The 24893-nt window shown below is 37.7% G+C and overlaps 1 protein-coding gene across 9 annotated transcripts in view; it reads right to left on the bottom strand.

Moving 5' to 3' along the window:
• Nucleotides 1-23142, bottom strand: part of NOL4 (nucleolar protein 4) — a 390355-nt gene extending 367213 nt beyond the window's left edge. For 5 of the 9 annotated variants that reach the window (XM_045378145.3, XM_074022191.1, XM_065533935.2 and 2 more), the window contains exon 1: nt 21216-23142. In XM_045378145.3, coding sequence (XP_045234080.1) covers nt 21216-21479 — 264 coding nt within the window. In that variant the 5' untranslated portion in view covers nt 21480-23142. Of the gene's footprint in view, nt 1-20248; nt 20371-21215 lie in introns of those variants that run through there. The other 4 variants (XM_045378140.3, XM_065533936.2, XM_005586934.5 and 1 more) reach the window with 1 other exon arrangement.
• Nucleotides 23143-24893: the final 1751 nt, after the last annotated feature.

The following is a 24893-nucleotide window of genomic DNA, read 5'->3' as shown; positions in this document are numbered from 1 at the left end:
TAATATAAATTTTATATTCAGTGCTATGAGAATCCCAATATTCTGTTACTAATGGTCTAGTAAAGAAATATACTACCTCTTCTTTCATCTAGATCTATGTTTATTCTATATGGGAAATGTTCTACTTACCTAGATTTGTGTAAATATTTTTTATTATCAGCAAATATATTTGATTACTTTATTTTGGATCATTAAAAATGTTAAACAATCTCATTAAATTGTATTTGTCCTGAATCTGGTAACCAGTTAGAGTTTTAGTGCCAACAAAGTTTACTTCAATTTGTATTGACCTAAAAAAAAGTCAGTCCAAACCCCACTTTTACTCTAATTTAATTGTTATATTAAGTGTTTATTAAGCACTTACTCTGAGTTAGATACCATGCAGCGTTCTAAGGATACTAAGATGATTAAGGTAAGTATTGCTGCTGTTAAGGGCTTATGTTTGAAAGACAAATTTTAGCATATCCCTGTTAGTCCATTAGACTGAAATTGTTGAGTAATAAATTGTACATCTACATGATTTACTGTAATCTATCCTTTTCACATCAATATTTTAATCTGAGAGTTAAAAACTGAATCCTTTCTTTCACTGCTTATAAACATTAACATTGAAAATACTTATTTCTACAGCTTCCATTTTATGAAGATACCCACCTGGCTGAATGATTTAGACCTGTCAATTTTTCTAACTTTGACTAAAATGGAGAGCACTAGTAAGAAACTTTTCAAAGAAAGTTAAACACAACTTATAAGGTAAAGGTATTGATGGTGGATATGACTAAACTCAGTAAACATCCATACATTTTCTAAAATGAAAATTGAGAAAATATTAAAATGATACCTCTACATAGGTCATATTTGTGTTAGTGACAGCTATCTTCAAATCCACTGAATAATTGCTCATAAAGAGAAAGTGTGACTTTCATGATGTTGTTATTGGTATAAATTGTTATTACCATTACATTTAAAAAAAGGCTAGGATAGGGAAACTGTACCACACATATGTAGCTGGCAGGAAAGTAAATGGTACAGACACTCTGGTAAACAATTTAACAAACTAAACATACAATTATCCCACACCACAGCAACTGCACTCTTGGGCATTTAATGGAGAGAAATGAAAAGGTGTGCTCACACAAAATCCTGTACACAAATATTTATAATGGCCTTATGTGTAATAGCCCAAAGCTGAAATCAGACCAGCTATCTTTCAACAGATTAATGATGATAAAATAGTGATAAATACATACTGTAAAATACTGCTCAGTAACAAAAAGGAAACAAACTATTGAAACAAATGACAACTTGGATAAATCTCCAGGGAATTATACTAAGTGAAAGAAACAAGCCAATCCCCAAAGGTTATGCGCTATATAGGTCCATTTTGAAATCAGGGATTTTAGAAATGCAGTACAGATCAGTGGTTAGGAATGGGGGTCATGGCAGGATGAAGGAACAGCAAAGAGATGGATGCGATTATAAAAGTGCAGACTGAGGGTTCCTTATGGTATTAGAACTGTTCCATATCTTGAGTGTCGTGGTGGATACACAAACCCATACACAATGAAACTGTATGGAAATTAATATGCAGACACACACACATAAGCAAAGCTGGGAAAATTTTTAAAAAGATTGGTAGATTATATCAATACAATTATTTTGGCTGTGATAATATTACATTATAGCTTTGAAAATTGTTACCATTGGTGGGAAGTAGGGTAAGTGTAATGTTTCTTACAATTGCATGTGAATCTACAATTATTTCAACAAAAAATTCAGTTCAAAAAAGTGGGATTGGAGAGTTGGAACAGCCCCTCGATCTCTCTCTCCCTCTCTCTATCACACACACACACACACACACACACACACGCACACACACGCAGACACACACGGCCCTTTCTGCCGAGAAAGCAGCATATTTATCAGCACTAGAGCAGCCCCAGCAAGTGGTCTTGAGAATGAAAGCGAAATATTAAAGATGGCAAGCAGAAAAGTAGAAGTCTTGGTCCCTTATGACCCAGGGACTCCACTACACCATCTCTACCCTAACTACTTTTGACTTTATTTTGAATGAGAAAAAAATATATGCTTTTATTTCTATTTTAAAAATTAATAGGATGTGACAAGTGCTGATAAGACAGTGTAGACAGTGTACACCTCTCCTCATTATTTCCTGCCTCACCTGAAGCCACCCTGTAGAGTGTTGAATCATTAAAAATTCAACTTGTTCCAAAAATGGTGCTCAACAAACTATAGTATGTGCATATAAAATACACATATATAACACCTTATTATTCTGCAATAACATACATGGTATTTCTCCCATGATCTGATTATTACGTATAGTCTTTGCAATTGGAGGAAAGTCTGTGCTCTTTGACCCCTTATCACAAATAATCTCAGGCGATTAGTTCTTGTAGTATGCAATATGTATTGTTTAATTCACTAGTCCCCAAAGCAATCTTTCCAGTAATACTATCATATTTGTCTTATGTCATTCCTTTTAATTTCAATATTCTGAGGTTCTCTAATCCTTGGATTTTTATAATTTTGAATATGCTGCACTTTAAGGCTAGGGTAACAAAACATTCCATTTAAATGAAAAGACTTTTAAAAATGTGTTTTGGTCAAAATTTATCCTAAATAGTGGGTAGGAAAAAAGAATGAGTGAAGAAAATTAAGTCCCTATTCTGACTTTAGCCAGCTGGGTTCTAATTCAGTGCCATGGGCACAAGCCTCCCTTCAAGCATATTATTTTTCTGAATTGTTTCATAGATAAATGAATAAACCCTAAGACATCTTTCCATTATCTTTAGTCAGAGATGGTACTTCAGAACACCTAAGTTTATACCAATTATAAAAGAAAAAGGTGACAATACTGAGTAAAAAAGGAAGAGGTGAGAATAATGGGGAAAAAAGGGAACAAGAGTTAAATTCTTAGTTGTCAGAAACTGGCACATGCATCACATCACATGTATTGTTAAATGTACTCATTTAATCATCACAATAACCACGCGAAGTAGATACTATTTACTGTCCCCATTTCACATATATTGAGAAAAGTGTTGAAGTGTGAACCGATTTCTGTCATTTGCATTTCTATCTGTATCCTAGTCCTTTCTCTAAACCAGATTGTTAAAGCATTCCATCCTTACTGCCCTGGATTAAAGTTGTTATGGAAACAGATTTTTTGAAAAATGTTTAAGTCCTGGATTTTAAATTTCAAAACTTTACTTGGATTTACAGAACCCTAAGCTTTCAAGCTTCAGAAACTTAAAGTCTGGAAAACTCATCATATATTATTTATGCCATAAACAATAGACCTGAAGGAATGTTGATTAAATAATAAACAGCTTCCACACTTTCAATGACATAACAATTCTCTCAGTGGATAAAGAGATATGAAAAGAAAATGTAGCCTATATATTCATGAGTTCCCAAGAAGTAGCTCTGCTTTCTATGCCTCCCCATTGTGTAAGAATTCTAGGAAACTAAACCCAAATAGTTTTGGAAAATTATGAAATTCCAAATGTATCAGCGGGTGGCATGTCTTTTATAGTTTTCTCCACCCAAAGTCGTTTCTGAGCAGTAGAATACAGATAATTGAATGCCAGTGCATGTTAGTATAAGACAGTCTCACAGGCTCTGGGAAATTAGGTGAGTTCATCCCATGAACTCTTGGGATGCTGCAGAAAGAAAGACACAAAAATATTTAAGAGGGTCCTAAACTTGCATATTCCCTGTGTTCAGAAGCAAGTGAATCACATTGCCAATCTACATGACAGAAGCAAATTTATGGGAAAATGTGTATATAAGCAGTTGCCAAGGTGATTAGCAGATAACCAAGACCCTATCGCCTCCTCAGTCTGGGAATATGCCTCTATATGGACCATCCTTGAACTTTAAAACCCCAGGCAAAGGTATACCTCAAAGTTACCAAGGAATTAACTAAATTAATTCAACAGGAATTAACTAAAATTAAGTTTCTGCTTTCACTGAGTTCCATTTATTCTTATTTTTCTTATTTCTTAGGTGAAAGCTTAAATTATTAAGAAGTTTTATCTTTAATATTAGCATTTATTGCCATAAATTTTGCTCAAAGCCTTGCTTAAGGTGCATCCCACACATTTTGATATGCTACATTATCATTTTATTCACGTCAAAATACTGTCTAATTTATCTTAGAATTTCTTCTTTCACCCATGGATTATTTGGATGAATGTTATTTAATCTTTAAATACTTGGGGAATTTCCAGACAACTTTCTCTTACAGATTTGTAGTTTAAACCCTTTCTGGTCAGGAAGCATCCTTTGTATGTAGCATAAAGCCATATATATCACAATATCACATCTACACAGAGATTTAAAGTCCCACCATACAATGTTGTATTTTTCCAGCAGTCATACATATTTTAAATAATATATAGAATGAAAGTAATCTACTGATAATTTCTTTTGGTCTTTTTAAATTACTGAAGCTCCAGATATCCTTGTAATATCATTTCTATTCATACTGAAGAACTTCCTTCAGCATTTATTTTAGAATACGCCTGCTGGAAATTAATTCATGGTTTTTCTTCATCTGAGAAAATCTTATATCACCTTTTTTCCAAAAAATGCTTCACTAGATATACAATTATTTTCTTTCAGCATTTTAAAGATTTTTGTCTTGTGGGCTTCATGGTTTCTGATGAGAAGTCTGCAGTAATTTCAATTACCGTTTGCCTACAAATAATGTGTAATTTTCCCCTGGCTTCTTTCAAGATGGTTTTCTTTCATTAGTTTCAATTATGATGTGTTTGAGAATAATTTTTCTTTGAGTTTATCTTGTTTGGGTTCCACCAAGCATTTTGAATTGGCCTGCGAACAAATTTGGAAAACATTCAGCCATTATTTTTCTAATTTTTTTTAATCTACCAATTCCTTTCTTTTCTCCTTCTATGATTCCACTGGTACAAATATTAGATCTTCTGATACTATATTACAGATCCCTGAGTCTGCTTTTTAAAATATTTTTTCTACTCTGTTTTTCAGCAAGGATAATTTCTATTGATCTACCTTTAAATTCATTGACTCTTCCATCTACCATCTCCATTCTAGTTTTGAGCCCACCTACTGAATTTTTATCACATATTTTCTAATTCAAATATTGACATTTGATTCTTTTGACAGTTTCTGTGCTGAAAAAGTCTATCTTTTCATTTATTTCAACAGTGTTTGCATTTTCAATATAGAGCATGATTATGTTAGCTGCCTTTAAATCCTTTATAATTCCAACATCTGGCCCAACTCATTGTTGACATCTATTGATTTTTTTCTCTCTTAAGATTTGTTCCCTTTTCATTGTTCTTTATATGCCAAATAATTTCAGATGTAACCTGAACATTTTGAATACTATGTTGTGAAACTCTTAATCTTGTTAAAATCCTCTGAAAAAAATATTATATTTGGATAGCATGCAGTAAATTCCATTAAACTGACACCAAAAATTCTGTCTTGTCTTCTCAGTTAGTGATTCCAATGTCAGTTCAGTTTTTAAATTTTGATATGTTTCTTTGGTTCTACCCTGCATCCATGCAACTCAGAGTTAGCCTTGGATTTGTGCAGTGGTTTATATCATATTTTAGTTCTCAAAGACTTTGCCGTGGTGCTTTGCATATATTCTGTACATTCTTAGCTTGACAATGAACACAGTTAATACAAAGATTTAGGGGATCTTCTCTTTGGAATTTCCCTCACACTCTCTAATTCCCAACAGATTACTTTTTTTCTGATGTTTCTGGCCTGAAAACATTGTTACCTCTTAAAGTTTTAGTTATGTGCACTGTTGCACCATTCCATGGGATTGAGGCCATCTCCAGGAAAATGTAGCCCTGAAAAAGAGAATCTCACACGCACTCTTTTGCCACAGGGACCAAGGGAACTTCTGTTTTCTGTTCTTCTGGCTAGAGACAGGTTTCCATTCAGGTTTTTAGGCCCCTCTCTGCTGGCACTGCCACCATCACATCAGCAGTGCAGCTCCATGAGCAGGGTTGCCCTCATGCTAGGCTATTAGTGAAAATAGGAGGAAAAAAATAGACATGGTGATCCCTTCACATTCTGCAGGTGTCAAGGAACTCTATTCCTGGTCCTCTGGACAGAAAGAGCTTTTACTCAGAATTAGTATTATCTGCTCTCATTGTGCAGTTTCATGACTGAGGCTGCCCTTAGATTAAATCCAGCAGATGAAGGGGGGCAGGGCAAAGGAAACTCACCCCTTGTGCTGTCTACTTGCAGTTGACATCTATCCTCATTTTCCCTGCTATTGTTTGTTTTTCAGAGTCCTCAGGGAGTTATGTTGTATATTCCTCCCAGAGTTTTTAGTGTTATCAGTGGAAGGGATGGTTCATAGTGAGCTTAGCCAGCACTGGAACCCTATGGTAGTTTTCTCGGAACAAAAACTCATGAGCCCCACCCTGACCCAGAATGTCCATTTTAGCAAGATCCTCAGGTGACTGGTAGGCATGGTAATAGATGAGATGTCCTCAGCTAGATGACAAGAAAAAGATTCAAAAAAAACTCTCAGAATCTTACTAACAAGATGCACGGAAAGTCCTCCAAGGTTCAAAATATCAGTTGTGATACACAGACACATATACATTTTTAAATGAAAACGGTAATTATTGGCTGAGTGCAGTGGCTCACACCTGTAATCCTAGCACTTTGGGAGGCCCAGGTGGGTGGATCACCTAAGGTCAGGAGTTCTAGACCAGCCTGGCCAAAAGGTGAAACCCTGTCTCTACTAAAATTACAAAAAAACCCAAAAACCAAAAACCAAACAAACAAACAAAAAACCGATACAGGCATGGTGGTTCTTGCCTGTAGCCTGAACTGCTCGGGAGGCTGAGGCAGGAGAATCACTTGAACCCAGGAGGCGGAGGTTGCAGTAAGCCGAGATCGCACCACTGCACTCTAGCCTGGGCAACAGAGCAAGACTCCATCTCGAAAAAATCAAAAGAAAACTGTAATTATCGTAATTCACTAGGAAAGGGGATTTAAAGCAAGAAATAGGCCAGGTGCGATGGCTCATGCCTATAATCCTAGCACTTTGGGAGGCAGAGTCAGATGGATTGCCTGAAGTCAGGAGTTCAAGACCAGCTTTGCCAACATGTTGAAACCCCCATCTCTATTAAATATACAAAAATTAGCCAGGCATGGTGGTGGGTGCCTGTAATCCCAGCTACTCTGGAGGCTGAAGCAGAAGAATTGTTTGAACCTGGGATCTGAGATCACACCACTGTACTACAGCCTGGGCGGCCAAGAGAGACTCTGTCTTTAAAAAAAAAAAAAAAAAAAAACAGAAAATAAGTAAAATCACACATATATGGAAATGATAAATAAAATTATAATACATATACTTGATTATTTGTAAAGGCATAAAAATAATTATCATTATGTAGCAACATTGAGAAATGTTGATGGTAATAATTTTAATAAAAAATAGCAGAATTTAAAGTTGTATTTTAAACCATAACTAAAATATGCTAGGTATCATATTTTTTAAAATAATCCATTCATTAGGCATGATGAATGGCAAGAGAACTGGAATGCATGAACAGGATGGCAAGAGAACTGAAATCCAAGATAAAATGGTTATAGAAAAGGGAGAATTCTAAGGGAGTCAGGTTATAGTGGACTCCCTAACATCCATTTGCCCTCCTCTTCTCAACAGCCACAGTGATTATTTGTGGAGGTCTCATTTGTGTATATAGACTGATTAAAATACAGACTCTGAACTCAATCAAAACTCACAAGAAATCGAAGTAGTATAAAACCTAAGATTACTTAATTTATATTGAGAAATATAACTGTTAAATAGTCCCATCATTGGCAACAGTTCAACCTGTGAATTCTCTCTGGTCAAGGCGGTTAGAAACGCAAATAATTACAACGAGTTAAATATGTATTTAAAGAGGTTAAAATAATGGCAAGTATTTAAGGGCCCTCAGGCTCTTATGGATGTAAACATTTTCCTCAATAATAGGGATAACCCTTCAGGAAACACTAAGTTCCTCAGTTATCAAGACAATATATTATTCTGTGGGCACATCCAATATTTATATCTTTAGTTCATAGTTCTATGGCTGACCAAAAACTTATTAACACTTTCTATGTTAATTCAAAAAGCTCTTGTTATCAATTGTGAAGCTGTTCGGTCATAATAAGTTAAAGTTGGAAGGCTAAAAGATCATATGCTTCTTAATATTACATTTCCATTGAACATATACAAATGTATAATTATTTGCTAAATTTTTGTGATAGGACAAAGATCTTTAAGTATGAGTCATTAAGCATGATAAGCATTGCAAGTGTATAACCCTTCCAAGAAACATTGTCTGTAATTTCCAGTTTCAATTACTTTAAAGTAGAATGGGAAATTAGTAATTACTTGTAAAGCAATCTAAGTAGTACAGAATTTGAAGTTCTTTTTTTCATAGGTCTTTTTAGTAACTCACCCTTATTTTGAGTCTTTGTAATGCACTGAATTGAAATTTTGCACTCATTTTCTCAGTTTATGATATATTTAAATCACATAATTATAAGTGAAACTGGCAAAAGAGGGTATAGGAAAAACATAACCAATGGTATGCCTGCAACTCTATTGTATGTGCACAAAGTGCAAATAACTGCAGAGCAGATCACTATGAGTGAGCCTGTCCATGCCCTGCGTATCAGTCATGATGTTATATGGAAGAAAGAGAAAGTTAGTGTTAGTTCACCAGTGAAGCTCTATTAAAAGAGCTTTCATTAACTTTTCAAGCACGTTACAGTCTGGTCCTACAGTGTTATAGCCATTCTGTCACTTTACAGTGACTTTGGATATCATTGTATTGATTAACTATGTTGATTACATTTCAATTTTAGAGAATGACCTATTTTATTTGAAAATACTAGGGGGCACATTATTATTATACTCCATGCATTTACAATAAAGTAATGCAAATTAGCTAAAGGATACTTACTCATAACACCTAATTTTTACATTAGAGCACCATTTACAGTGGAACAGACATAAGAATTGTTTGTAGAAGGACAGAGAAAGTTTAAGAAAAAGTTTTTTCTTGTTGTAGTAGAAAAGCATGCCCCCTCTGCTATCTTATCATGAATTTGTAGAAAAATCCTCCTTTATGGTGGAGGTTGCAGTGAGCCGAGATCACAGACTGCACTCCAGGCTGAGTGACAGAGTAGACTCTGTCAAAAAAACAAAAAAAGGAAAAAAAGAAAGAAAAGAAAAGAAAAGAAAAGAAAAATCCTCCTTTAACAGGTAGTTCAAGGTAAATGTCATCTTACCTCTGTTCAAATTACTGCTAATTATGAATTAATATAATTAATATTATAAATTAGTAAGAACAAATAAACAAACTAATTGTCTGTGATGGTAGCTTTTACAGAGAAAAATGAGCAATAACATAGCAAAAATTCTTTCTTGGCCTCAGGTAAACAACAATGAGCATGTAAACAGAGAGTGCTTAGAGAACAATGACCCACATCTGATATTCAAACAAACCTTTGATATTAGATTTGAAAAATCTCATCTAATTAGGTCAATTGGGTAGAGCATGGCACTACTATGACCAGGCTAGGCTTTAGATCCCCATATGTGCCACTTAGCTTTACCCCATGGCCCTAGATTAAAACCCTAAAACCCTTCAGCCATCTGGCAACTGTAGTTACATCCAGTGAGAACCAATAAGGTTATTCCTTATTCTCAAATTAGTCTTTCAACTTCTTAAATTTATTCTCTGAATTTTTCTCAAACTTCCAATTTTCTAACAGCTCCAAAATACTTCAAAAACTTGTAACTCATAACTATCACAAAAGAATATTTGATTAAAATTAGAAAGAGTGGAACATAAGAGGCTATTGAAAAACCTCAGATAGAAAGGAAGAAAATCAAAATAAACTCAACGTAGAGAGGGGAGACTAATTTACAATTTCCTCCAGTATCTTGACAAAAGAAAAAGACTTGCCAATTGCTGCTACTTTTTATATTCTATCCCCCAAATGTTAGGCAGATCTTCTTCAAAATGTGTAATATTTAAGTAAGGTAAAAAAATAAAATTATAGAATGGTTATTTCTAATAAATGAGAACAAATATTATATTTTGTTATATTTCTTTTTATGTAAGTTTTCAAAAATCCTTTAATGCAAATTAATTATAATTATGAGAACAACAATTTCCTTTGATAGGTCTACTTCTCTTTCTCCATCCTACTGCTAAAACAGTAAGCTACCTTGTATTCTACTCAAGAGATGAATGGAATATAATGAAATAATGTTTAAAAATAAAAACATTTAGAAAAGAATCAAAGTAACTTTTATATGCACATATATTCCTAATGAGTCATCACTAAATATGTCAAATGATCTGTGACAGAGTACATCTTTTACTAAATTATAGACCATCACATCAAAAACTATATAAATGGCAATACATAAGGTATTAGAGGAAAAGAACATTTAAGCTATTTCCAGCTGTATCTTAAACCACAAATAATCTTGGTCAAATACACTTGTTAAAAGTTGACCTGTTAATTACACGCATGTTTTTGGTAAATTTTACATTAAAGAACTATGTATCAGTTCCATTTTACCGTGTAATAAATTACCACAAATTGCATGGTTTACAACTTCTTAAACATTATCTCATTTTCTGTGGGTCAGAAGACTGGCATGTTTTAACTGGGTCCTCTGCTCAGGTTCTCATAAAGCTGAAATCAAGGTGTCAGCCAACTGCATTCTCATTTGCAAGCTCCACTAGGGAAAATCCACCTCCAAGTTCCCTTAGGCTGTTGGCAGAATTCATTCCCTTGTGGTTGTAGGACTACAGTTCCCATTATTGTGCTTGTTGTTGGCCAAGTGTGCTCTCAGCATGGAGAGACCACTCTCAGCTCTTAACCACAAGCCCCCGTTGCATTTCAGCAAGAACAAGTACATTTTAGGTTCCAAACCACCCTGACTTCCTCTTCTTGGACTAGCCAGGAAAATACCCCCTGCTTTTAAAAGGCTAATGTGATTAAATCAGATCCACATGAAAGGTCCCGCTTTCTTAAAGTCGGCCTTACCATATAACATAATAATTACGGAAGTTATGGGGCTCGTCATGTTCTCAGATGCTGCCCACACTCAAAGGAGAAGGGATTATACAAGGGTGGGGGTCATCTGAGACTCATCCTGGGATTCTGACTACCACAATGTACAAAACACTGAATAACCCTTCATGGTAGATAGAGGCATATGGTTATTGCCAGGGTATGTATATGTTCCCCAAAGTTCCTTTGTTGAAAACTTAATCACCAATGCAACAGTGTTGAGAAGTGGAACCTTCAAGAGGTGATTAGGTTATGAGGGCTCTGTTCTTATTTACTTATTTATTTTATTTTATTTTATTTCTTTTGAGACAAGAGTCTTACCCTGGAGTGCAGTGGTGCAATCTCGGTTCACTGCAACCTCCGCCTCCTGCGTTCAAGCGATTGTCCTACCTCAGCCTCCTGAGTAGCTGGGACTACAGGCACACATCACCACGCCCAGCTAATTTTTGTATTTTTAGTACAGATGGTGTTTCACCACATTGGCCAGGATGATCTCGATCTCTTGACCTTGTGATCTGCCTGCCTCGGCCTCCTAAAGTGCTGGGATTACAGGCGTGAGCCACCGCGCCTGGCCTCTGTTCTTATGAATGAATTAATGTCATGATCTCTGGATTGAGTTCCTAATAAAAGAATACGTTTGGACTCCTTCCCTTCTCTCTCGCAAGAGGGCTCCCTTCTATTTTCTGACACGGGACGAGGCAGCAAGAAGGCTTTTGCCAGATGTCGGCCCCTTCACCTTGGGCTTCCCAGCCTCTAGAACTGTAAGAAATAAATCTTCATTCTTTATAAATTATCCATTCTGTTATAACAACACAAAATGGACAAAGACAGGCATAACATCAAAGGAGTATAAGCAAGAAAAAATGGGGCAAAATTTAGAATATTGCATTCAAGCATGAACTTCATGTTTTGAGAAGCATTTGAAACAGACATTTTACTTTTAAAGGTCCATGTTTAAATAAGTATTCCATATAGAATTCTCCACTTGAATTTTTAGAAGGATTTCTCCAATGGGAAATCTTTGTAGTTGTGTACGTACTAATAACTAAGAGGTTAAGAATTATTCCTCCTCAGTTTCCCCCTACATATAAAAATATTTTATTACAAGATGACAGAAAGTATTTCAGTTGAGTGTAAAGTTTTAACTTCAATGTTCTCTGAGGGGCAATATGGTATTATAGATTAGAATAAAGTATTCAAATTGGTATGTGTACACTCAGGCAGTGCCTAAGATAACCTATTGAGGTAAGGAAGGAAATGTTAAAACTTGGATTTTTATGTATTTTGGTATCAACCCAGTATATTTGTATTTTTAAATATAGTTTATAATGGGTTAAGTATTGGTGCAGTGTTATGAATATGTAGTTTATGAAAGTGTACATAGTGGGGAAATTTCTTTTAGCAATTGAGTTACATTATCTTAAGAATTTGGAAACCAGCAATTTAAAGTAAGGGTTTTAGAATCCAATTGAAATGGTTTCTTGTCCCAAGCTGTGTGATTTTTAGAAATTCACCTTAATGTAAACCATAATCTACACATGAGTATAATAAAAAGTGTTAATACCATAGGACTATTGTGAAGATTAAAGGGACTTTTTGTTTCAAATTATTAGCCCAATCATTAACCTATAATAAGAACTTGATAAATGTAAGGCATCAATATAATGTTCATATTAATTGCATTACATGCAACACTTGCAATTGCCTAAAGAAAGTAGTCTGCCCATGAAAGAGCTTGAGAGCAGGAAAAAAATCAGCTGTTTTTTTGCATTAAAGAGTGCCCTTGTATGCTGTTGGTAGGACTGTAAAATGGTCAAACTGCTATAAAAATAGTAGGGTAGATCCTCAAAAAATTAGAACTACCATATGATCCAGTAAACCTGCTTCTGTGTACATATCCAAAAAAATGGAAAGTAGGGTTTTGAGGTCGTATTTGCCCACTCGTGCTCATAGCAGCACTACTCACAATAATAGAAGTACAAGCAACCCAAATGGCCATCAACAAATGAATGTACAAACAAAATGGCATATACCTACATGGAATATTATTCAGCCTTTAAAAGGAGGGAAATCCTGTCACATATAATTATAACATGGATGAATCTTAAAGACTTTATGCTAGTAAAATGAGTCAGTGATAAAAAGACAAATTCTGTATGATTCCACTTATATGAGGCATCTAAAGTAGTTCAATTCATATAATCAGAAACTAAAATGGCACTTTACCAGGTGATGGAGAGAAAGGAAAAAGGGGAATTCTTGTATAATATAGAATTTCTCTTATGCAAGATGAAAAAGCTCTGGATATCTGTTTCAAGACAATGTGAATATACTTAACACTATTTAAGTCTACAATGTAAAATGATTAATATGGTAACTTTTATGTTGTGTGTTTTTTACCACAATTAAAACACATAGATGGATGGATGGACAGTTGGACAGATAGATATATATATGTAGATAAAACTAAAAAGCTCTTGTGTGGTGGTAAATAAGAAGTTGTTGTATAATGTCCCATTATGTGGTGTCAGACTGGGAAGTGATTTTTATTTATTCCATTAATACTGAGCATCAAAATGCATCACCCATTATGCCAGGTACTGGAGATTAAATTTTTCTTCAAAATAGCTTTGGGGAAATTTAACAAATTAACAAGCAATAAGCATATTTTATAATATGGTGAGAATCTGGTGGCTTCAAGAGGTATTAGCTTGGTAGAATCAATCAACAGTTGAACATTGACTATGAGAGGGAGAAATCAAGGCTGCCATACAAATTTCACCTTGTATGGGTAAGTAAAGTTGTACTGCTATCCATGGAGAGAGGGGAATAAGAAAAAGATGTGTCAGCTGGGAGGACCTTGGATGGGAAAATGGAAAGAAGAAAAATGTGTTTCTGGACATACTTAATTTGAGATACTTTGGGATATCTTGGTGGAAACACCTGATAGAAAATCCAAAATACAGCTGACCCTTGAAAAACCTGGGGTTAGGTGTACTGACACCCTCTGCAGCTGAAAACCTGCATATAATTTTGACTCCCCTAAAACTTAACTACTAATAGTCTACTGTTGACTGCAAGCCTTAGCAAAAAGACAGTCTTTTAAGCCATGAATAGACTAGTACCTGCATAGGTTTTTAAGCATTCTTGGCGTATATTTTTCTTAGATTTTTTTATATTTCTAGATTATGCAGTTTATCTGAGTTTTTTTTCAAATTGTTATAAATTTCCAAAAATTTTCCAAATACTTATTGAAAAAAATCCACATATAAGTGGACCCATGCAATCCTGATCTGTGTTGTTCAAGATTCAACTGTACAGATTTGGACTTCAGAAGATACACATTATGTCACCAGAACACAGGCCTAACTGAAGCCATAAACAGGCACACAGTTATCCAGGACAAAATATAGAGTTAGACAAGAAATTCAAATATATCTTAGCAAAATAATTTAATTTCAAGAATAAAGAAGTAAACAATTCATGAAATTTGGGAAAATCAATTTGCCTTAGAATTTTACAGAGCACACACAGTATCTATAATGTTATGAGAGAAAAAGTAAAATAAAGAATCTGCATCTGGTTAGTTGTCCTTCAAGGATAAAGGTAAAAGACAAATACTCTCAATTGTATATGAAATTCAAAGAATAGAGTGCACGGACCTTCTTCAGGAAAAAAATGATAAACTGTAATGAGAGCCAATCAAATAAAGGAATTCAGAGGTAAAGGAAACCAGATAACAAAAACGAAAATAAACAATTAAATAGGAAAATAATGTTTAAAACTAAATTATTTAACATTAATATCAACAACACTGACAACAAACATAATTATAATATAATGAATATAATAAATTATAATATATAAGTATAATATAATAAGTGAAATGAAATGTAAACCAGGATCTAAGAAACAAGGAGGTAGAAAGAAGTGAAAATATGCTTGTTTCTCATTTATCATTAGAGAAAGTCAATAATATTGTATAAAATGGAAATTTATAATTGGTAAAATAAGTGTACCTCAACATCCTAAAGGTTTTCTTAATCTTTTCCATTAACTTCAGGAATAAATATCTTTGAGAAGAAACATTTATCTATTGGTGATTCATTAAATTTTATGTATTTCTTCTTTTGTCACACTGACAATCTTATATTTTCTTATTCTTTCTTAAATTAGCATATCATCATCATCCTAGTTTTAGAAAATTATTTCTGCCTGTCCATATACAACTATCAGTCATTGTATCGACTCTTCTTTTGGCATATATGTTTAGAGAGGAATCTAGAATGATGTTCATAATTAGTTTATGACCGTTACATTTTGATGGGACATTTGGTATGACTTTTTCTTTATTTCTTTCCTTTTCATTTAACTTTGTTAAGTTGAGACAGTATCACTTTTATAGTAACAGTCATTTTTTCTTCCAAAAATGAAGTACAATAAATCTTAATAAAACATGTGTACATAAATACATACAAGTATACCTTGTATTTCTTTTCTTTTTTTTTTTTTAATTGAGAGTCTCAACTCCGTCGCCCAGGCTGGAGTGCAGTGGCGCCATCTCGGCTCACTGCAACCTCTGCCTCCTGGGTTCAAGCAATTCTCCTGCCTCAGCTAATTTCTTTTGTATTTTAGTAGAGATGGGGTTTCACTGGGGAATCTTCCCGTCTCGGCTTCCCAAAATGCTAGGATTACAGGTGTGAGCCACTCACTGCACTTGACCTTGTATTTTAGCTCCATGTTGCAGTGTGATTTTGAGTTCATAAAATATACCTAATTATAATTACATTGTGATTTTCATGTTCTATTAATCATATTTTAAACAACCTTTTTTTTAGCATTTACTATGTGCCCAGCATATGCTGCATATACCACATGCTTGTGTGTGTGTGTATGTGTATATATGCGTGTATATGTATATATAGTATATGTTAGTATATATTATATACACTACTAATTATGCAAAACTACTAAGACTAGTATTAATACTAACATTTTATAAAGAGGAAACTGCATCTTTAGTTAAACTTTAGCCGATCCAGAACTCCAGTAAATGTCAGAGCCAGGATTTAAATTGTACTCTAAAATCTATACTCTATGCACTAAGCCATGTTTCTTGCCATCTATGCTATCCACAAAGTTTGTTTTATCTTGTTATCTAAAGATTGTAAAAATGAATATAACCTAAAACATAGTAGATTCACATTCATCTTTCCCAGTTAGACCAAAACAAAAAGCAAAAAAACAAAAAAGAAAGAGTGAAAGTCTTAGCAAATACAACAGCTATTAGGAAAAGGTCTTTATAGACTTGACATAAGATTAAAGTCCTTGAAAGTTCTCCTGCCATATGCCTGTATTTTCTTCTTCATCTTTCCTCCGTTTTATGCAATGAGTCTAGAGAGTAAACCGTGGGGAGTAGGATCCCAGCAGACTAAGGAAGATTACAGAAGAAATATATACGAGTGCCACATCTCGCCCCATCTCCCTATTGTGGCTACTAACAGGACAAGGAAGAACCAACGGAAAAATCAAAAACTGGTATCTCAAGAAATAAGAGTGGGATAGTCTTCGTACTCTAACAGGGTCATATTTCCTCTTTATATTCAGAGGAAATATCCTGCCCCTTAATACTCAAGCCAGAGTGGCCTTTACTAATGGTCCCTACTGTTCCCTGAGAGCTGACCTGTGCTGGGGACTTGTCATAGATGATTTATTCTTCACAACTCTACAAAGAATCACTAAGTCAGCTAATAAACCACATTGCTGATATTCATCCTTGGGGTCTATTTGACCCCCAAATCCTATGCTACAGGATCTCCCAAAGTACTTTAATGAAAAGAAAAATGCATTGGCTATCAACAGCAACGTCCACTGTAGAAGCAAAAATGTGTTTCCATCTCAGTTACTACTATGATGATTTGTCTTTGTGTCACAGATACAAAGTATCATGATAAATAACTGGGTCTGTAGCAGATTCCAGATCAAGGCCTAATATAGGTGCCTTAGGCATAAAGTTAGGCCGGGTGGAAAGGTACACAGGACTCCTCTTGGGGTATTATTTCTTTCACTCTGATGTCGCATAAAGGATTTATGACCAAAACCACAGTCAGAAAAATAACAAAAACAGTTACTGTTTATGAGTCAGTCCATGAATATTCATTACAATCACTGTACAGTAATCAATTAGTAGTATGCACAGCAAGAACAATATGAAATCTGAGGCTACAGATTGCAGAACTGAATAAATCATCATTTGTAAATGACACAACTAAAGATAACACATTTTCCTTTTTGGATGAAAATTCATTTTATGACCTGTGTTAGAATAAATATCAGAAAGAAATATATATAACAAGGGCATAATTTAGACCTTTGTGTCTGTTCCTACAAATATAGGTCAAGAAAAGTATTACATCTTTTGATTATACAGTTTCAGTATTCATATTCATTACTTTCTTTGCTTGATATTGAAAGACAAAAACATAAGCTTACCAAATTCCTAATGTTTTGTACAATGCACTGGACTTTTTAAAAAGAGCGTTTAATAAATTTTCTGCTTTTCTAAGTTTACCATTCACAATATCAAATGGCATGATGCGTTCTGGTAGTTTAAATTGCAAGTGTGATGTTTCCACTAATTGTTGCCAGAAAACATTAATCAGGATCAAAAGCTTCTAAAAACAAACTAAACTAGAACTATCAAATATGTAAAACAGAGTTACCACAGTTAAGTGAATTTAAAACTACCGCTGCTTAAAAGTTGGATGTAATCAATGTCAACCATTTGCTATATCGCTTTCAGAACTGTTTTAAGTCATTCATCATTTCATTCTTCTAAATTTCTGACACTTTTAATGAAAGAATGTATAAAAATAACAGTGGTACTATCTAAAAAGCAGATGGGTTGCTCAACAAACTGCATATGCGCGTGCGTGTGCAGTGCAGGCGGGCGCGCAAAAGCACAGGTCCAACACAGGACCTAAAATGGCTGAGTTGCTGGATGTTGTTGCTTGGTGACCAAACAGTATCTCCTCCATCCAAAAGCAGTCTAAACATCAGTGACAGATATGTCCCCTCAGGTTTAGACATGACCAGGACAAATATTAAAGGGCATATTTATCCTTTTCAGTAGTCAATATTTGTATTTTAAGTCAGTTGTAACTTGCTCGATTTTATCATCAGTTAAGTTTAGGCTTTAGGGGGAAAGTAGTTGGAAAGCTACATCTCTTCTTTTGGGAAAATAAGAGTAGAACCAAGCTTCTTTAACTATGAGACTTAAAGACAGTCTTGTTTCAATTAAGTCTATGTGGTGTGTCTACTCTGTTCTAACATAACCTCCCAGGTGCCATCAGTCTCTCTTTCTTTCATTAAACAAAGTAGATAATTAGCCTCAGCCTGTCCTCTCCCCTTTTCTCTTTCCCTTTTCGCCGTAGTAATGATGTCTAATTATCAGCAGCAGTGGATTACTGCAACATCAGGAGCAAAGCATCTCTTACTGACAGCAAAGCCAGCCGCGAACCCTCAAACCTCAAGCAGCTAAGAATCATTCTTAGTCTACACGAAAACACTATTCAAATACAGTATTTTATTTTGATCAATATATGCCTCGGAATTAAGAGAAAATATATTTTTGTCCTCTTGGTGACTGTACTTCTACCATCGGAAAGAAAAATCAACATATCGTTAAGGAAGGAATAATTTGAGATGTGGGGAAACACATGATAAAAGGGGATCCTTTATTTTTTAACTCCATTGAAATCATGATTGGCTGTCTCTCAGAGAAGGAGGAGCCTATAATTCTATGCCACGAGCGGTATAAAAATTTTATAAAGAGCAATAGACGAGTTCGTAAATTAAAAACCTCTTCAATATTTCAAAACAGGCTTGAATAAAACACAGAGCTCTTAAATACTACATTGAAACCATTATCTAAGAATCACCTGATGAATTATATTCTCTCCCATAAATATATGGAATCTTTACTGAATAGAGAAACACGTGTTACTTTATTATTATCCCTGGAGTTGTCACTCTATGCTAGATGTCTTAGCAGTAATTCTTTAACAATTCTGCATAAATTTTTGACTCAAAATAGTGGTATATTCATGCGTCAATGCTAGTTTGAATAACTGGCATTTATGATGATCTTAGTGTCTCTGGAATTGTTCTGAATTTATGTTATTTAAAATAATCTTTTAAAGGACACTTATGTTAACACATATAGTGGGTGTAGTCAAATCCATATGAGTATCAACTCATTGTACCAATACCCAAGTGAAGCTATCTGACAGTTAAATAGAGGGACCTAAGTTTATCATAAAAGAAATGAAAAATAAACTTCCCAACTAACAGTGTTCCTTTAAAACATATATGATATTATGAAATAAGACCTTAAGTAAAGATATCTTAAATGATTTTATCCATTCAGTTAGCTCAGTATTGTCCAAAGGAAAATGCATGTTTATGTTTTGAATTCTTGATATTATTCCCGATACAAATTAATCAAAGCACTTCATTCTGTATACCAGATTTCTGGCTCATCCAGATGTAAATAAACCACAGTTCTAATTCATGCCAATCTAGTCCTCATTATTTAGGAAAGCCAGACAATAATCTCACCATTGTCTTTAGTAGTGACACATGTTAAAGAAGACACATTTACAGGTCCATCTCTTAGAAATCTCCCAACAATAGGACATTGTTAAAAAACAACCACCACCACAGAACTTTTATGTGTGTTTCCATTTCACCTTTATTTTCGGTTCCCAATTTCTATATAAATTATAAAATAAATATACATCCTTCAAACAAGTATTTCTAATTAATCTCAGGAAACCGTAAACTGATTTCCAAACCTAAAAGAGCCTTCCAAATAATGCTTCAAAAAATAACTTTTCATGCACATATTTTCAGTTTAATATAATATACCTCCATTAGAGATAGAATAGCTTTCAAAGCGTCTCCTTTCTAGCATCCTCCAGGAATACTGCACCGGGAAACAGTTGCCAGTACAGGAAGGTGAAAAGGAGGAAATGCTCAAGAAACCCCAAAGCGAGGCAAAAATACAAAGGATGCCAGATAGCCTCCCCCATCCCTACTCCAGGCGAGTACCCACCGTGGCATGATGCAGAAAGGTCTCATGCATCAGATCTGCCATCCTACTTGTAGCCCACAGTTCCCATCTTCTTGTGAAGGAAATCAACGCTGCTGCGGCTCCCCAGCCCCACCGGCTTCCGCAGCGTGAGGCTGAGATGCACTGGGCTCTCAATGCCAGTGCCTCACGGCGCCTGGGCTAGAGCTTTGTGGCCATGAGACTAGAGCCAACCCAGAAAGAGGAACAAATACACACACCATTCGATAGCGCCTAAACCCATCTCTCTTTGTTGTTCATCTTCTAGCTGCGGCTTTATTTGTAGAAGAGGGAAGTGAGGAAGGGAATGGGGGGCGGGGAGGAGGAATTCTCAGGACCTTATCTACAATCTCAACAGTCGCGGCAGCGATCTCTGGGAGTGATCCAGGCATTCGGGCTGCCCCGTGCCTCCTGGGCGGCGATCTAACGATAAAACCTGACGGTGTCCTGGGGAAAACCCCACATCCACCGCTAGCGCCACATTCGGGCTTTATGCCAATAAGGAGACACTGTAGACTATCGATCAGACTTGTCTGTTCTCAGAGCGTGCGGCCGGGCTTCCAGCCTGGCCTTTATGCGCGGTGGCGGCGGTGGGACACGCGCCAGGCGCCCAGAGAAGGACATGGGACAATGGCCCAGCCCGGGGACGCTAGACGCCGCCCGACCCGGGGAAGGAAGCTCCAGCAGCCGGTCCGGGAGCCCGAGGTGGGGAGGCAGGCCAGCTCTGGAGGTGCGCTGCCGCTTTAAAATAAAAGGACCACAAAGACTCCACAGTGGGGAAAACGCGCCTGGCTAATGCGAGTGGGGACGACTTGGGGAGGGGGTTGAGGAAGGTAGGGGGCACACGAGCCAACGGCGGCTCACGGCTCCCCCTCTCTCCCGCCTCTCTCCTTCCTCCCTCCCCGCCGGGTTGCTCCGGCAGACAAATAACAGAGGAAGGCGAGTCACTCACCGTGGTCTTGACAGGCACGTAGAGCACTTGCTTGGCGCCGCCGCCTCCCCCGCGGACCTCGTCCGGCTGGCCCAGCTGGAAGCCCTTCGATTTGACCCAGAATTTAAATTTGGCGTTGTCCGTGGAGCTCGACTCGGAGCCATTGAGGAGCTGGACGATCCGCTCGTATTTTTTACGGGTCACCGTCTTGGTCTTGCCTGAGTCCCCGTAAGTCCTGAGGCACCAGTCCTGGAACTGGCGGTACATGTCGCGCTCGCTCTCCATGTTCCCCGCGCCCGGCCGCCGGCCGGATGCTCCCAGCGCACTTCGCACCTGTTCACCCTGGGCTCATGTAAAATGCAGCCCTGGCCACGTTGCAGGGATGCGAGGTCCCGGCCGCCGCGGGAGCCTGCTTTGGGTGGGGGAAGGGATGGGGAGAGGGGAGGAGGGTCCGGTTGGGCACCAGCAATCAATGCCCTGTGCTACCAAGTCTGGTCCATTCGTAATTGCAACGGCTGTCTCGGACGCTTTTTCTGTTCCCTTAGCGATCGGTCTCTTTAATATTGTGTGACCAGGACCATCCCAACAGCATTCTGGCCCAGAGAAGCTGGGTTTTGAATAATTAAAATCCCACTTCTTGGTTTATTAAAAATCCCAATATTGAATTGGGGTGGTCCCTAGACGCCTCGCCCCCGGGCTGCGTCCGGGGCTGGGCAGGTGGAGCGCAGCGCCGCCTCCCCGCGCGCGCCCCAGAAGCTTCCCCAGCCACTGGCCCCGTGTTCCAGGAGTGAGGGCTGCGCTTCTCCTGAAAGCAGCCGCCGGCCCAGCGCCTGCGAGCCCGAAGGGCACACGGGTCCCGGATCTCTCCTTCCTCCTGGGTCCTGCTTTGACCTTCCCCACGACGGGTGTTAAGGGACTAGAAACAGAGAAAGTTCTTACCTGTCATGTTTTTAAACCTATCAAAATCTGTTTTACAGAATTATTTTATGAAGATATTTTAAAAAACGGTTTAAAATCTCATTTCTTCAGATGCATTTGGAATAAATTCCAGCCCTGTATGTAGATTCTACGAGTTAAGTCCCAGAAATTAGCAAAGCATTGATGGAGATTTGGCCATAGTTCTACAGGATAGATTGTAGTGCCCCAAACAGATATCCGGTTCCAGGGGGATGTGGGTAACGGAAGGCAGGCCGCTGGTGGCGGGTCTCCCGGATAATGATGGGACCCCCAGACAGGACTCCTCTGGTTTCTGCTGAACAAGACATAGAAGTAAGTTTAGGATGCAGATGCTTGAAACCCTTTGCAGGAAATTAAAATATATAGAGAAAGATCATTTTCCCCTTGCTTGGTCACAGTTTGCAGTTCACACGGGAGGTTTCAGTTGCCTATTTTCCCCCTGCCACGTCATGGACACCCCCTCCACTGCTCTGAGTAGCCAAATATGAGTTCCTCTGGACTATTTTTCCAAGCAGATGAAGTCAGCAGTTGCTCCATTCAGGACTTCCATCCATTTGTTTCCAGAGCTGGAAATAGGGGAGTTCCCATCCTCCTCGCGCGGCGGCTGCGGCCGCTCCTCTTTATTCTACTCTCAGTCGAGGCCCGCGCCCGTCCCAGGGAGCGGCTCTGCCAGGAAAACGGCCCGACTAGTGCCCGGCGCCTGGGCTGCGCCCGAGCACACCTTCTTTCCTCGTCGTCGTCTCCCAGACTGAAACCCGGAAAGGGAACGCGGGATGTTTGCGCCCACTGCGCTGTAGCTGGTCCTGGCACTTGCAAAATGGTCAGTGGCTCCTGCTCGGCCAGGATGAGTGTGTGCGTGTGTGTGAGCAAGGGAGCGAGGGTGTGCGGTGTGCAGGGGGTGCGCTGTGTGTGCGCGCGTCTCCGGGAAGGTCTCGCGGCGGCTGGAGCCGGGACTGACAGCCCGGGCGGAGCGCAGGCAGCACCACACACTAAACCTCTCGCCTCTCCCCTCACCCCCACCCCTCCCACTCCCCTCTCCTCCCCCCACCCTCCCCGGCCCCTTCCAAGCTCTCTGATTGGCCAATGGGACAAAAGTTTCTGTGGAGACGGCTGGGCGCTGACGTCACGGGCAGAATTGTCCCATTTAGGGATCCCGGGGGCAGTGCGCATGCTGCAGGCTGCAGGTTAGAGGCAGGAGGAGGTAGCAGCGGGCCCGACGGCAGCCAGGTGGCGGAAAGGAGCACGCAGCATCCAGGTGGGGGGACGACTCCAGCAGGGTTTCCATGGAGATTCCTCTGGGTCTAGCCTAAAAACAGCAGATCAGCTGACACCATTAGCTCAGGACCTAATTACTGCTTATTGGAGCAACAAATGAGGGAGAGGGCCAGCTGCAAAGGAAGAGTTTATCCCCCCACCCCATTCCCCCATCTCCTCCTTTCTCCCCCTCTCTCCATTGCTCTTGAGTCCCGGGTGAATTCTCATTAACTTGCAAGATTCCTGCAACAACAGCTCCCCTTCTCCAGAGGCCACCCCGACTGCTTTTATTCTTTTATTTCCTTCTTTTGTATTAAAAAAGTACTAAAATAAATCAGTTGTTCTCAGTCCTTGAATTTTTGTTCAATACATACTAGACCATAGAGCTCAGAGAAGACACTGTCCAATAAGTCACAAGTGAATCTAATACAAGGGACACAGGGGAAAAATATCACTTTCAATTTATTGAGGTGAACAATAATCTTTAGGTATTTCACGTTAAAAAAATCTCAATATCTTAAATACATAAATAATTTGAAACACGCAATTGGACAGAAGAATATTCTGAACCACCCTTCTAGTGGGGTATACTTCACAGGAACAACTCTGTTAAGTTTCCCTTTGTGGCATTAGGGCTCGATTTAGTTAGATATTGGTCATGTGTTTCCTGGAAGTTTCTGGAAAGATAATTGGTCCTGGGGTAGTCATTCAAGAATAAGCTAGTTCTATAGATTTCACTTACTCATATGGTTATAGTTCACAGTTACAGAATTATTTTATGCAGCTTTTCATCTGAAAAGGCATCCCATCCCCTCTAAGCTTTATTCCTATACTTTCAGCCTCCAAAAACCTTCCTTAATCATTCAACTTAATATTACTTTCTTCTATACGCCTCTGTATTGTGTCTTTCAAACATTTTTGAACCTTGTCTTGTAGTAAGGTATACACTTTACATCGACATGTAGTGCATACATACATTTGTTCTGCAAAAATTGTATGAAAACATCTATTTTATTATGTGCAATATACATTGCACTGATTTTTGCCTTTTTCCCTCCTATTTGTTATTATTATTTGGTAAAGTATGGTCCCAACCAAATAAATGTATTTTATGACCCAGCAAAAAATGAATGGCAACCTACAATTTGAAAAATACTGTTTTAGATTATAGTGACTACACTACTCCTTTTACCTTATTTATATTTTCATGTGAGTATGTTTTGTTGTTCAAATTAAATTTTAATTGGAAAACCCTTGAAAGTTTATGTCTTTTTTCTTGTTTTGTGCGGTGAACAATGTACACAGTAAGTGCTTAATAAATTGAGTTAATAAATTAATGAAAGAAGGAGAATAAGAGTAAGAGAAGGAAGGAAGAAGGTAGGCATAATCTTTGTTCTTTCTTGTTGGCTTTTGCTGGGTAGTGTTTGGTTGAAGTTGGTCCCCCGTCTTAAGGAAATGCCAGGGCTTTACCACACACACACGTTGTTC

Source organism: Macaca fascicularis, chromosome 18 (assembly GCF_037993035.2).
Source record: "Macaca fascicularis isolate 582-1 chromosome 18, T2T-MFA8v1.1".
Taxonomy (NCBI): Eukaryota; Metazoa; Chordata; class Mammalia; order Primates; family Cercopithecidae; genus Macaca; species Macaca fascicularis.
The sequence above is the reverse complement of the archived record's forward strand: the minus strand, read 5'-3'. Positions and strand labels throughout refer to the sequence as shown.